This window comes from Schistocerca cancellata, chromosome 6 (genome assembly GCF_023864275.1).
Source record: "Schistocerca cancellata isolate TAMUIC-IGC-003103 chromosome 6, iqSchCanc2.1, whole genome shotgun sequence".
NCBI lineage: Eukaryota > Metazoa > Arthropoda > Insecta > Orthoptera > Acrididae > Schistocerca > Schistocerca cancellata.
Window position 1 is genome coordinate 266,073,140 of NC_064631.1, and position 15,085 is coordinate 266,088,224.

Consider the following 15,085-nt stretch of genomic DNA (forward strand, 5'->3'; position numbering starts at 1 on the left):
GTTAACACAGAAAATTTTAATTTTCTTTCCACATGGGACACGAAGTTTGACATCTCACCCGCTTCCACAGACATGAAATCTTCTGAGCATGATTCAACTACGACTGCTTACACATAGAATGTATTCCGTTGACTCTGATCGAATAAAATTAGTGCAATTGTGGAAGAGAACCACGCTGTCATTGGCGCAATTTTTCTATGACAAAAATTAACTGCAAAGAGCGCAGCATATTTATGAAAACGGCACCATCCTACGTATATTGCTCATTAAAAGTGTGTATTATTCTGCTGTTTCCAATATTGCAGGATGCTCGTGGGTTAATACAGTGAGAACTGGCTATTCAAGGTCGTGGGAGTCAACAGACACCCACGCAGGTTACGCTTTATCGTAGATGCGAGTGGTGGATCTTCCCGAATGCACCCCACCTCGATACCCCGTTAGGCCTTCATGCATTCTTTCGTCAGAGCGGCGGTATAAGAGGAGCTCACCAGATATGGCACGCCACAGTCTGTTCGGGGCGCACCGGTAACCATGGCGAGAAACCTGATCTTCTACTGCTGCCTCGTGGCCGTCGTTGCCATTTCGTCGCAAGCCGCGGCGCAAGACAAGCTAGACAACTTCGACGTGGACGAGATTCTCAACAACGACCGCCTCCTGAAATCCTACATCCAGTGCATGCTCGACGCAGACGACGGAAAGTGCACCACCGAGGGCAAGGAGATCAAAAGTAAGTGCGGCAGCTAAACTTCCTTCCGTCTCGTGCCTCTATCGCTTCTTTCTTCCATTGTTCACCATCGTTAAACCTCTTTTCCCGTTTTCCTGGTAGCTACAGATATTCGTTTAAATAATAGACTCATTGAATGTAAATGTCGTGTGACTAGGGCCTCTCGTCGGGTAGACCGTTCGTCGGGTGCCAGTCTTTCGATATGACGCCACTTCGGTGACTTGCACGTCGATGGCGATGAAATGATGATGATTAGGATAACACAACATCTAGTCCCTGAGCGAAGAAAATCTCCGGCCCAGTCAGGAATCGAACTCGGGCCCCTTAGGATTGGCATTCTGTCGCCCTGACCTCTGAGCTACCGGAGGCGGACACTCTCAGGGAATAACGTGTAGCAGTCTGATACGCAAAACGGCCAAATCACGCTGGAGATTAATAACTACAAATTCTGTACCATTTCCTTAACAGATTTTATGGCAACTCTTCAAGACACGCCGTTTTTTATACATTGCCAGATCTGCCCGATCAGAATCAGGAGGTACTGTGTTGCACTACGAGCAATAACAGTTAACAACAGACAAATCACATGATGTCAAGAAGACGTATTATGCTGACCTTGTCACAACAATCTTACACTCATCTGTAGCGTCTCAGTGTTCTACCATATTGGAAATTTCATGTCCTGCTCAGAAATACTCTTGGCAATTAAGGATATGTTTTAGGGCTTACAATTCGGCTTTTGCTTTAATCTAAAGAAAGAATCATTGACAGTTTGGATAATCAACATTTTTCTACCTCCCTGGTTTATATATTTTATTCGTACCCCTATCTAATACCGAGGGACATATGAATTACCTTCCTGATAAACATTTGCTACCTCTCCAATTTCCACCTCTTGTCAATCTCGGTTTCACTTTCTCCTGAACTTTTCACACGATAAACGCTTCTATGTAAAAAGAGGATCGTCTTCGCTTCTTCTCTCAGCGAACCCAGTTTTCGTCTACTTTCCAAGAATCTCCTTCGATTCGGCGTGTCAAGTTGTTTGCGCCAAATTCAATTTTTTTTTCATATACATTAGTGTACAGATTGTTTACTTTGCTGTTGGATATTCTTATACGACGACGTTTCGCACAACCTCTGTCTCCTACGTTTACTTTAAAGGCCCAATTCCGATGTAGTGATTTTAGCATTCCCTCATGTCCAGTTTGAAGTATTTCCCCCCACTTATAAGGTCCAGCTCTTGATCCTATACTTTAGCAGCACAATATTGTTTATTTACTGCCAGGTTTTTTGATCTGTCAATGATTATAATGGAAAAGTTTAGTGCCCAGTTTCAAACTACAGCAAAAATAATGCAACAATCAAAGAAGGCAGCTTGCATTGTATGCTTCCCTTAATTTCTCCACAGGCAAACATTTGGACAAATGTCTTTGTTTAATACTTATCGTATCACTGACACATCTTCCCACCATTTACCTGATTCGCTGTTTTCTTTTATGGAGTACACAAAATGAGAATTAAATGGAACAACTTAAAATTATATTTGGGTGTCAAAGAAAAAAAACCGAAAACTGACTTTTCGGGAATGTATTCTTTCAGACACAACCGTCACCACACGTTTCCTAAGAGCTTCAACGCGCTCTAGCCCTCTTCATCATGAAATCTCTTGCTTCACGTCGTGTGACAACTACACCAAGGTGAACGAATTTAACTGGATGTCGATCTGGGAGTAAATGACGGAGCTAGTTAAGGCTTGTGCATGCTGAGATGGCTAAGTCGGTATGAACGTTTGCGCACGTGTGGCCCCACCCAGCGTGTAATTATAACAACTCACATTACGAAAAGTAATTGTACCTGAATACATTGTTTACACAGCACCCTTCGCAATGTTCGTTTGATGCCATTCTCTAAAGACATGTAATGTTGAGATTATTGTTAGTGATAATACGTATGACTGCCGAACACAAGGATGTGCGAATGGAGGAAAGCCGTGAGTTGCTATGTCTCTTCACCGATGGAGGGAAAGCGTTTCCGAAATTATAATTAACGATGATAAGTCATGGGTGCATCATTATGAGCCTGAAACAACCTGAGCCGGCACAGTTCGGAAATCGCTATATTCTCCAACGGAAAAGAGGGGAATGTTTTTCATCTACAAGGATAGTGATGGTGACCACATTTTTTGACTGTCTTGTATTTATATACCAGCATGCACTACTGTTACGGCACCATACTACCGATGAGTATTGGCTAAATTGAGGAAGCACATTGCACGGAAACGACCAGAACTTCCTCTGAGTGGGTGGCGACTTCACCATGACACTGCGCGATCTCAAGTCGCAAACCAAGACACGCAGTTTCTGGATCAGTTCGACGTTACCTGTATGCCCCATCCGTCTTATAGCTCCTATCCTGCATCCTTCTATTTTTTCCCCATCGCTAAAGGCAAAGTTTTAAGAGTACGCGATTTGTGAACAACCAAACTCTCCTGAAGGGATGCGAGGCTGTTCTTAAGGACCTGAAAAAGAATTTCTTGCACCATGTGTTTGAGAACTGGCAACGACGCTCGAAACTATGTATTCATGTGTGAGTGGAGTAGTTTTAAATAGATTATAAAAACATTGAAATGGAGTTATAAACACCAGTGAAATAAATCAATCTATATCCATAAGGATACAGTGCAATCACATTTAAGTGCCTGGCAGAGGCTTCATCGAACCACCTTCACAATTCTCGTGGAAAAAACGAACGCCTATATCTTTCCGTGCGAGGTTGAATCTCCCTTATTTTATTATGGTGTTCGTTTCTCCCTATGTTAGGTTGGCGTCAACAAAATATTTTCCCATGCGGAGGAGAAAGTTGCTGACTGAAAGAAGATTCCGCCGCAACGAAAAACACCTTGGTTTTAATGATGTTCATCCCAAATCCTGTATCATTTCAGTGACACTCTGTGATCTATTTCGTGGATTCAGTGTAGCTGATCAGTGTGTGGCACATATTAATGCGAATCTTGTGCGAAAAATCCCTTGAACTTCTCTCGTTTTCTTATTGCGACGAAGTCTGTAGAGCGTGCGCTCTCTGAAATACAAATAATGGCATCGAGTCCTATCAAAGTACACCACTACAATAGATCTCAGGGCAGTCGTTAGCGATCCATTGTGAACAGCATGACGACGTACAGATGGAACATCAAGTGTTATGTACACGGATCACATAACGAAAATTAATGAGCTGAGTAACAAAAATCCATGCACACTACATATTCAATAGATCCAAAGTAATATAATGAATAAGTTTGTTATGATATAAAGTACAAGGACACTACAGGTAACTAATCTTTCTACGCCTTTTAAAGTGCCAAACGAAATAATTAAAATAATCATAATATAAGCGATTCGAACACCAACTCTTTATAATACACTACTGATCGCAGTGTTCACTTTATCTAGATGAACTTGAAACAATGGAGCATATTAAACCTCTAAGTGTACTGTACATGATTAAAAAACATTATTAAGTAATAGAGCAGACGTCTTGTTGCCCCAAATAACATTTTATTAAAATAAACGAATGGAAGTCTATTCGATATCTGAACAACAATTAAGCTCCATCCTCGTCTCATACACACTCTCAACACTGTGTAAGAGACACGTTATGCCACTGTCGATGCACGATCCCAAACATCATTTAGGTTACAGTCGCTGAGGTCCTGTGCTCGAAATTTTCAGGGTTGTATCATATCGGCCGTTCATTCAACACCATATGTGTTGACAGATTAAACGACAATCCAACAAATTTAGACAGATATTAAATTTGTCAGCGGACTTAACATAAACAATTTTTGTCACAAGATTCTGATGAATCCGGAGTCACTTTCACCAGTCATTACAAAGCACACTGCTATTTGCTACTACGTCAGACGAAACGGCAGTGGTGGTCGCCACGCCGAGGGAGCAGTATGCCTCAGACGTCACTCCGCTGTCGTTGTGGGTACTTGTTTTGTTACAAAGATGTCCATTTCTGAGCAAAAGTATGAGATACGGTTGTGCAGTCCATCCTAGCCAAGCAAACAAAACATCATTACTCATGATGTTAGAAGCCTGCGGATGTTGAGATCCTGTGTGACGTTACGGCCCACCTGAAGCCATCGATTCGTTATACGTATGGGAATTGTGAGATGTCGAAAAATCGCAAGAAGTAATATCTTGGAACGATAAACTGCAGTGTCAGTAGCCAACGATACGCACCACTTAGCATTTCGACAAGTAAAATTTGAATCTTCTTTATTTAAATGTGTGAACCTGTATTTAAATTGCTGAATGACTGACAAGATGAAACTTATACGTTATTTGATTCGCAAACAGCTGAGTAAGACTGAACGTACTGAGCCTACTTTCTGTTAACTTTTTCTTTTCATGTCAACACTGACCCACAATATTCTAGCGCAACGCAATCTGACTGCTCAAAAAAAATTACAACCGGACTTCAGATACTTAATACAAAAGAATGGCCCTGAATAAGAAGCAATCCTGACAATAACCTATACATTTCATTAAGAACTTACCTCACAAAAATCTTCATTATGAGGAACTGCTGCAATACAGCGAGCGTCAATACTGCCACCTAAATAAAAGATTCTAACTACTAAAACCACTAATTACCAATAGGCGTGTGGTTAGGAAAGGAAAGATTTTGTTGCAAACCAAATAATGTATTTTTTTACCTTAATGACGTGACATCGAGTTCAAACACGAACATAAATCGTCATTCAGTCCGACCAGCCACAGAGTTTCTTACAAAGTTCAGTCAGAGATTTAATACAGAGCGCTGCATAGTGCTACCAACATACAAATAACTAAACAGCCTACTTACAAATTTTATTCTACTTACAGGCTGCATAACATGATTTTCTGAGAAAGAAACAACCTTCAATTGTGGTTTCTGTATGATAAAACTGTCGAGTAATCTATCATTACATCGACAATGTAGTTGCTGTTAGTCTAACCCACTCTGTGCAGTTGCGCTAAAAAGCCAATCGCTCCCTCTCAAGACACGTGATGCCAGTTTGACGGATTTTGGGTGCTCCCTTCATGGTATTGCAATTTTAACAGTCAGCGGTTGTATTCATGATGAAGGGAATCTCGTTCTTTTTCCGTATACATTATGCTTAAGGAACATCACTTGTAAATGCACTTGGTGTTTGTAACATGATGTATGGATATGTGGCTGCGTAATGTTACCCTTACACCACAATTTCATTCCTCCAAATGATCAAAATGATACTGCTATTGAAAGTATACCCCTAGAGATTTCCGTAAAACGAGAAATCGAGTTGTAGATTTTCATCACTTCTGTTTAGCGCAAAAAACCAATCATTCCACCCGGGATGCTACTAAAATGGATCACAACTTTCACAACGTAAATAGTCGATATACACTTAACTCGAGCCAAGAGTACCTGGATACGGTGAATTTTTTGTAGAACCTAACAACATCTCAGCACACATTTCTCCGACTACAGGTGTGCACAATCGTTGTAAATAAAATTCAAAGAGCCCTCATATTGATGCCGGGGCATCGACCTTTGTACAGAAGACGTACATGGTGAACATGGAATTCTATGCATATCCAGTAGATGCAATATGCCGTTTGCAATCTTCTAGGGCTGCAATTAACTTAGAACAACTCAGAGTATTAGTCAATATTTCTGTTTGCTCACTAGCCAGGAACAGAATTTCGAATCAAGTGTTCTCCCATACAGAAGTAATTTAGTGTATGTCTTACTTCACAGAGAGCTTCAGAATCATGGTCGAGTAAACAGAATAAGAACTCCGTTACAAAGAATTGACTTCATGTCCTCCTTGTGGTGAGATCAAGACTTCTCAAAATCTAAGCACCAGGTTCTCCACTCTCGCCAACAAAATCTCATGCTGGAGCCGCAAAGGGAAATGTCTTTGATGAATCCCAATAGGTATGTGCTCTTGGTCAATCCCTGGATTGAAGATCTTGTTTACATCGTACTCTACTCACTCCTGGACACATGGCGTCCACGTTTTGACTCAGGTGACGAATTCAAGCAGACTTTACAAAAACATTACTTCAACTACACAAGGCATGACTCTGCAGATAATCATCTGAACTTCATACTCTTTTCAGAAGACTGCCTGGAAGGTTCCATTTCCCCTCCTACGTCCTTAAACCTCTGATAAAGAAAACATGTCTGTCATTTTCAGTGGGAAGCATGCAACGCGCTTCCCATGAAAGTATTCTTCCAAGTGCTACTCATGACCATCATTCCCTCGCAATTCTCCGCTCTAAAATCATGTTATTTCGCCTTCTTCTGGCCCCAAAACTCTTTCTCCAAGTACACTACTCTCAAAAAAATTTTCACCCCAACAGAGAATAACCTCCTCACTACAGAGTTATATCACCTTGAGCATCATAAATTGCCGTCGCCATGCTCTGCTCTCCCTCATGGCATTACAAGTCCGCCCTTGCAGAACATGGCAACTCTATTTCCAGCCCACTTTAGCTGATAGCGGCTTCTGAGCAACGCATGATCCACTTTACCGTTTCTGTCATTGCTCAACCGCGAGCAACTCCTGGTCCTGCAGTACTACAGGAATTGTCAGTACATGGTGCTAGCCAGTATCACCCAATGAAATGATTAATAATCCCATTGTGCACTGTATACTGTGTTTTAATATAAATATAAATCTACTAGAATATTAAATGTAGCCGCATGGGATTAGCCGAGCGGTCTGAGGCGCTACAGTCATAGACTGTGCGGCTGATCCCGGCGGAGGTTCGAGTCCTCCCTCGGACATTGGTGTGTGTGTTTGTCCTTAGGATAATTTAGGTTAAGTAGTGTGTAAGCTTAGGGACTGATGACCTTAGCAGTTAAGTCACATTAGGATTTCACACACATTTGTACATTTTTTGATTATTAAATGTAAGTAGAAAAATTACAATGGACTGTTTCACAAGATTTTCTTTGATATTTCTACAGGCAGGCTGCCAAAAATGTTGGCGACGGGATGTGGAGACTGCTCGCCTAGCGAGCTGGAGAGGGCTATCAAGAGCCTGAAGCACATCACAGAGAAGCACCCTGCAGAGTGGACCAAGCTGAAGGCCAAGTTCGACCCCACGGGCGAGTACACCAAGAAGAACGCCGACACCTGGAAGCAGTACGGCGTCACTCTCTGAGCGCCACGCCAGTCCGATTCCCCTCTGAGCTGTCGCAGCTCTCGTACACATTTCAACAGCAAATCCTGTCTATTTCCTGAAATTGTCCATTATCTTAAAGTCATGTGACAACTTCATCCAATTTGGTTACTCACCGGAATTTCTTAGCTTACACTTGTTCAAAATGTTACTACAGTTATGATATGAAATAAACGTTTGTTGATAAATTTGCGTTTCATAATTAGGTAGGAGGAATGATAATTCCTGCATCAAAATATGAATCCCTCTCCTAGTCCTACTTTTCAATAACTTGTTTGAATCGTAACGTATAACAGTGGTTCCGAACTTGAGACTAATCACCCCCTGAAGACTAAAATGATATTTTCAGGGGAGACAATACAATGGTTCAATAGTGAAATTAAATAATTTTAAAAATATCATTGCTACCATCACTATTTACTAAGAATGTAATAATGATTGCGTATGTTACCAATAAATACATTGTTTTCGTATATTAGCATCAACATGTGACACAATGTGGTAGATATTACGGCTACATACACTTTGTACTTTGTAATATGCATCAATAACAGTAAAGTTGAGATATATATTTAGCCCACAAGTTAAATTATCTCATAAAAATGCATCTTCTAGAGATTGATAGTTATCGCAGTGGTTCACGAATTGCTTTATCTTGTACTTCGCAAAAGATCAAGGAACTAATTTACAGTACAACACAACTCCATAGGGTGATTCCCATTAGCGTTTGAAAGCTCCAAATCGTTATAAATGAAGCTGGGACAAGTCATTTAATATAAGACACATGGAGTCGCAAATATCGGGTAAGTTCCCAAAACTAGATTAGAAATTTGATAATATGTCACCAGATGACGTACTTCGCCGCACTTGCAGCGATTGGGCTTGGGTGTGAAGGGAGGATTGACACACGGTGGAAAATTGATATATTTTTTTGGGACTGTGATCTATTGTAACCGTCCTAGCTGTAACCAAGTAAAACCTGTTTTTATCTGATATCTCTTTTCTTTTAGTTCTTCTTTTTTTGATTACAAATATTATTGTTTTTCCTTCCTTTCTTCCGACTTACTTGCTCTCGTCTTAAGCTCCTTTTCCCTTGTGACCAACGTTATGTTCTTAATGCATTATGTGCATCCCAATATCTCTTCAGTTCGTCGGCTGTCCGATATTCTCTTGATCTGCTCGTCAAATTGCGGTCGACGTTTTTCAAGTCATGTACTATATGAAATATCTGTTCGGTCTCTTGTCTCCTCTGCAATCTGTAGCCTTCTTCATTGTTATTGAGCCACAGGATTTTTCTGATTAGTTTTCTCTCTAGTTTCTTGATTTTTCTAGTGTATCTTTCCGATCAATGACGAATGTTTATGATGCGTAAAACATTTCCCGTTTGTTGATTTGTCCTGTCTGACTTTTATATTGCGTTACACTGTTAGCAATAAGCAGAACCATTTATTCAATTGACTAATTAGTGCGTGATTTAATAAAACACCTACAAAAACTAAATATCAATAATCTTTCGCCAGTTGAAGGATGTACATAAGTGTCCAAAGAAAATTGTTTTTCATTCTAAAGTTTCGTTAGGTGGCAATGTTGATGGTGATGGGGACGTGCTGCAGAGAGGGTGTGGGGGTTACCAGCTAATATCTGATTCCATTCGTGGATAACGGTGTCAAAAATGTGAACCACTGACAATAATCTCTCAGTTAAAAATATAGAAAAGAAAAAAATTAATAAAATAACTGCTACGTGATGCGCACCATGGCAACAATAAATATATCACGTACATCTATATCTTGGTTACAAAATACTCTGGTGAAGTAAGCCTAAGAGAGCAAATAGTTCCTTAAGAAGTACTATATTTCGGCGGCAAACCGTTTAGTTGCTTTGTGGAAAACTCGTGAAACAGTTTTTTCAATTTCTCGGCTCCTATTGGAAGGGAGAGTTACCATAATTGCATTCACCATAATTATTACCAAGATAGTAAGTTCTTGATAATATTCAGTGTTTAGGTACACATGAAACTTACACTGTGGAATTGTTGTCCCTCACATTTGATGTCTCTTCTGCAACAGATCAACTGCATCTCGTACCATTATTGCAACAGCCGTTATGTAGACGTGTCAGGGGTCCAGATCACCACAACTGCATGCGCCCCACTCCATTACAAAGCCTCTACCAGCTTGAACAGTCCTCTACTGACATGCAGGGCCCATGGATTCATGACGCTGTCTCCATACCCGTACACGTCCGTCCGCTCGATACAATTTGAAATGAGACTCATCAGTTTTCAGCCATCAACAGTCCAATGTCGGTGTTGACGGGGCCCAGGCGAGGCGTAAAGCTTTGTGTCGTGCAGCCATCAAGGGTACACGAGTGGAGCCGAAGGCTCCGAAAGCCTATATCGATGATGTTTCGTTGAATGGCTCACGCGCTGGCACTTGCTCATGGCCGAGAATTGAAATCTGCAGCACATTGCAGAAGGGTTGCACATCTCTCATGTTGAATGAATCTCTTCAGTCATCGTTGGTCTCGATCTTGCAGGACCTTTTTCCGGCAGCGATGATGGAAATTTGATGTTTTACCGGATTCCTTATATCCACGGTACACTCGTGAAATGGTCGTACTGGCAAATCCCTAATTCATCGCTATATCGGAGATGCTGTGTCCCATCGCTCGTCCACCGACTATAACACCACATTCAAACTCACTTAAACCTTTATAACCTGTCATTGTAGCACCAGTAACCGTTCTAATAATTGCGACAGACACTTGTCTTATACAGTTGTTGCCGATCGCAGCGCCGTATTCTGCCTGTTTACATATCCCTGTATTTGAATACTCATGCCTGTGTCAGTTTCTTTGGTGCAGCAGTGTATATACCTAAAAAACAGATCATATGACGTTGTACTTGCAGTCATTACTCCTACCATTTTGTTTAGTGCTCTTAAATCCTATCGAAAATTCTCTACCTGTCCCACAATAAAGTACTGTGCAACAACTGCCAAATACTATCCAGTTGTTGCATAATGCAGTTTGTCAGCCTGTAAGAAAAATTGCATTACTTTATGCAGTACCCAATGTTACCATCCAACCAACAACCACGGTATTATGCCATTACTCATTTCTACTCGTCTAAAAGTTACTGCTTCTTTTTTTGGAAATGAGCTTTGCCTGAAGCTTTGTGTGACACATATCGCTAGAAAGTTTCATTATTAGTGACATTATAATTTATATGTGCAACAGAAAAGAGCGTTACATTAACAGAAATACATAACGTGAAAGAATTGCAAGGAAATGGTCTGGCTCCCTACCTTATGTAAGGGGGAAAAACTACGATCTACACATACCTCGGATGAACTGGCTTATAACGTATCTTCTACACATTTACAATATCCACTCGTCAACGTGGAATTCACACGTATCACAACATGACTATGCTAATAAATGCGTACTAACTAGCAAAAGAAAAAATGCTCAATGAATTACTGTATAAAATGTTTCATATTGGAAATGTGGTGTAGACCAAGTGATTTTTTCTTTTCTTTTGTGCGCAATGTTTCAACTTTAATTACATTCGTGATAGCTATTTGGTGAATACGGAATGGTCCATTGTAGATTAAGAAGAATCAGTGAAACTTGTTCTTTGAGATGCATGGCAATAGGTGAGAACGAACTGACACCTGTTGACCTGCCCTGCGCCCTTTAGTGTTGCCTCCCTCTTCTGTAGCCGTTTTGTCTTCTCCGCTATGTGTTTTATGTTTTTAAGGGCAGTTTCAATAACTTCATGATGTCTGAAGAAAGCTTTGTGTGTCGTTGGAAAAAGTAGGGTTTCTCTAATTTCGTCTGGCGTCAGTTTATTTACAGTAACAAATGAAGATAGGATGGTTCAAATAGCTCTGAGCACTATGGGACTTAACATCTGTGGTCATCAGTCTCCTAGAACTTAGACCTACTTAAACCTAACTAACCTAAGGACATCACACACATCAATGCCCGAGGCAGGATTCGAACCTGCGACCGTAACAAATGAAGAGACAGTAAAGTTGAAGCTTTGGGTAAAGAATGTATGATGTCCTGAAAGATTTGAGTATACCTGCCCTTATCTGTGTGTTTTTTTTTTTTTTTTGTGACAGTAGAATCGGCAATATTTTCCAGTTTCTTTCGTGATTCTTTCAGAGTCGTTGGAAGAACCTTGGTCCTGGGAAATTAAAACTGGTGTAATTTTTCTGTTTTTCGATCTACGCATCGAACGAAATTGAGGTACATTGTCAGAGATAGCTTTGTCGGTATGTCCAACCTCTCTGAAAAAATCCTTCGTAAATGCTGCAGAGACAGTTTTCGTAATCGAAGTAGTGTAAAAGAGACAAATTTTGATGTGAGTTCTACCGCCACAAAAATATACGAACTTTGGCTGCTCGTTGGAAGGGTTCCATACAGGTCCACGGCTGTTAAATGACGTAATTTATGTAAAATGATTGGAAACAGCTGAACAGAATGTGAAGTTGTGGATGTTTTAGTTTTATGATGGAGTTTAAATTTGGTCAGAACACGTCGGATGCTTTCTTCCATGTTGAGGAAATAAGATGTCTGACGAAATACGTAAAAACGTTTCTGGAGTCACAGTGTGCGTAACTAAAATCAGTGTACTAGACTAACTTCTTGACCAAATCATGCGGAACGCAGACAAGCCAGATAACGCTGTCAGGCTCCAAACGTTTGAAGAGAGTGTTGTTCCTAACCGAATACTAATGTTTAGCTGTCGAATTATTTGTGTGTCTCCACAACTGCCTTGATATTCATAGACATGGGATCTGTATCTTGTTCTTTCGCAATCTTCTTTAAACTAGAACAAACACGACTTTCGAAAGCAAACTGTTGTATGTATATCAGACTGAAGTTAGACTGACAGAATTATGTGGATGAACCAAATTATGAGCCGCTAAGAGATCGTGAAAGGGGTCAGCAACAACACTCTTTTTTCTAAGAATGTGCATAACAGTGAAATGAAGTTACTGTAAATATAATGCTGACCTCCCCAAGTGATTATGAGAAAGGTTAGCGGTCCTAAGAAACTGTAACGCATGGCTGTCTCTGATTATTATTGTGTGTTTCCCAAAAAACTAAAAATTCGAAGTATTGTGTTCCGTAACTGAATGACTCCGTTCAGAAGCAGAAAAAACACTGCCGGCAAATACAATGCTCTTAATAACATTACGCCATCTTTCTCAATCTATTGAAACACGTGATTGCGAAGGGTTGTCTTGAAGCTGACAGTGGCTATGCAAAAATCACGCGAAAGGGTCGGGTGAGGCAGTAAAGGTGCATTTAGCAAAGCTTGTTTCTGCTTAACAGATTCCTTTTGTGCTTGTTCTATCCAAAACCAATGCGAGTTTTTATCGTTTAACTGGCATAATCTTTGTGTGTCCTGAGCTTTGTATTGAAGAGACGACAAAAAAAAAAGAACTAAGGAGACCTACGAAACGTTTAACTTGGCATTTAGTAATAGGAACTGCAATGTCACGAATGGCCTAAAGTATGTCTCGATCGGGTCCAATACCAGGAGCTGAACTGATTCGTCCTAAATATTTAATAGAAAACTTTCCAAACTCAGATTTGCTTAAATTGAGCGTAATTCCATGACTTGAAAATGTTTCCAATAATGAGTTGAAGATGTTCTTATGTTGGTAGCAGCAATAAGTATGTCATCGACATAATGATTCTGGCCTTTAAATGTGTTGGAAGAATGGAGTTCAAACCTCTTATGAAAGCTGCAGACAAAATATTAAGACCTAAAGGCAGTTTGCAAAATCGATAACAAATTCCGCAGCATAAAAGGCTGTTATTTGTGACAATCTTGGTGTAATTTGATGTGTCAGAATCCTGATTTTAAATCGAGTGTGGAAAATAAGGTGACCATGTGAAATTTTTGGAGCAACTCATCTAATGTTTGCGGTGTATCTGTTTCTGTTGTTATGTTTCGAATCTAAAACAAGTGCGAGACAAACATCCTTACCTGGAGCAACGTGTAACAGACAGTTATATGGGATAGTATCTGTTTCAGTTATGCCTTACTGGAGTACGGACTCAAATTCCTGGTTTACTTTGTCTCTATAAATGAATGGAATGTCGTAATGTCTAGAAACAGAAGTACTGTGAGGTTTTACTTAAAATTCATAAACAAATCTGGGCATAGTGCCCGGAACACTGCCAGAAATGTAGGACTACCTGTAATTGTTTCCTATCCCAGTCTGTTGCACCTTCGTGCCTGTCTAATGTTTTTCTCGTACTGTTTGAGAAACGTCTATATTCTTCATTTTCATTAGCAATAGGAGATTCTGCATTAGTGAATAATGAAGTGTTCCAATTCATGCTTTTATTTGACGTGATAAACTATAGCTTCCCAATCTCCTGTTCCTCCACTGAAACATGCTTCTGTAAATGCAATGCAACCAGCATGTCACTGTTTTGAGCCGAAATACATGAATTCTCTGAACCCAAAACTAATTTTTGTCTGTTTAAACAAATCATGCTAAGCGTAATTCTGTTGTTAGTAGTGGAACGACCCAGAAGTCTGCCAAGAATATCTGATTTTGTACAGTAGTTTTAAGATTTTACTACGTCAACTTTCCTTCAAACAGCTCCTCTAACTTTCGTTCTATGTAATACTAAACCAGAGCAAATTTCATCTTAATTACATTTATTGAATGCTGCACCACTGGTTACTGAAACTAGAGAACCAAAAACTAAAACTGCGTCTAAAATATATTTGCCTCTATGTATTCTCATTACTGGATGATAAATTAGTTCTTGGGACTCCTATTATCTTGTAGCAACGTGCCCCTAAAATCTTCTGACCAAATGGTATTTTCAGTATCGTTGGTCAGATTGGTAGTACATCTTTCTGTGTAGATCTTCTCCTCTAGTCATTGCTGGCTGATACTGTCGCATCGCTGTGAAGTTGGTTGAGAGATTGAGGGCACTCCAAAAAAAAAAAAAAATGGTTCAAATGGCTCTGAGCACTATGGGACTCAACATCTTAGGTCATAAGTCCCCTAGAACTTAGAACTACTTAAACTTAACTAACCTAAGGACATCACACACACCCATGCCCGAGGCAGGATTCGAACCTGCGACCGTAGCA

At 40.2% G+C, this 15,085-nt stretch overlaps 1 protein-coding gene across 1 annotated transcript; it reads left to right on the forward strand.

Annotated features, from left to right (window-relative positions):
• The first annotated feature begins 531 nt into the window (after nt 1-531).
• Nucleotides 532-8,135, forward strand: LOC126191499 (ejaculatory bulb-specific protein 3-like). Its single transcript, XM_049932391.1, has 2 exons — nt 532-727; nt 7,733-8,135. Exons 1-2 carry the CDS (start codon nt 532-534, stop codon nt 7,927-7,929), a joined length of 393 nt encoding a protein of 130 aa, XP_049788348.1. The 3' UTR covers nt 7,930-8,135.
• The last annotated feature ends 6,950 nt before the right edge of the window (nt 8,136-15,085 follow it).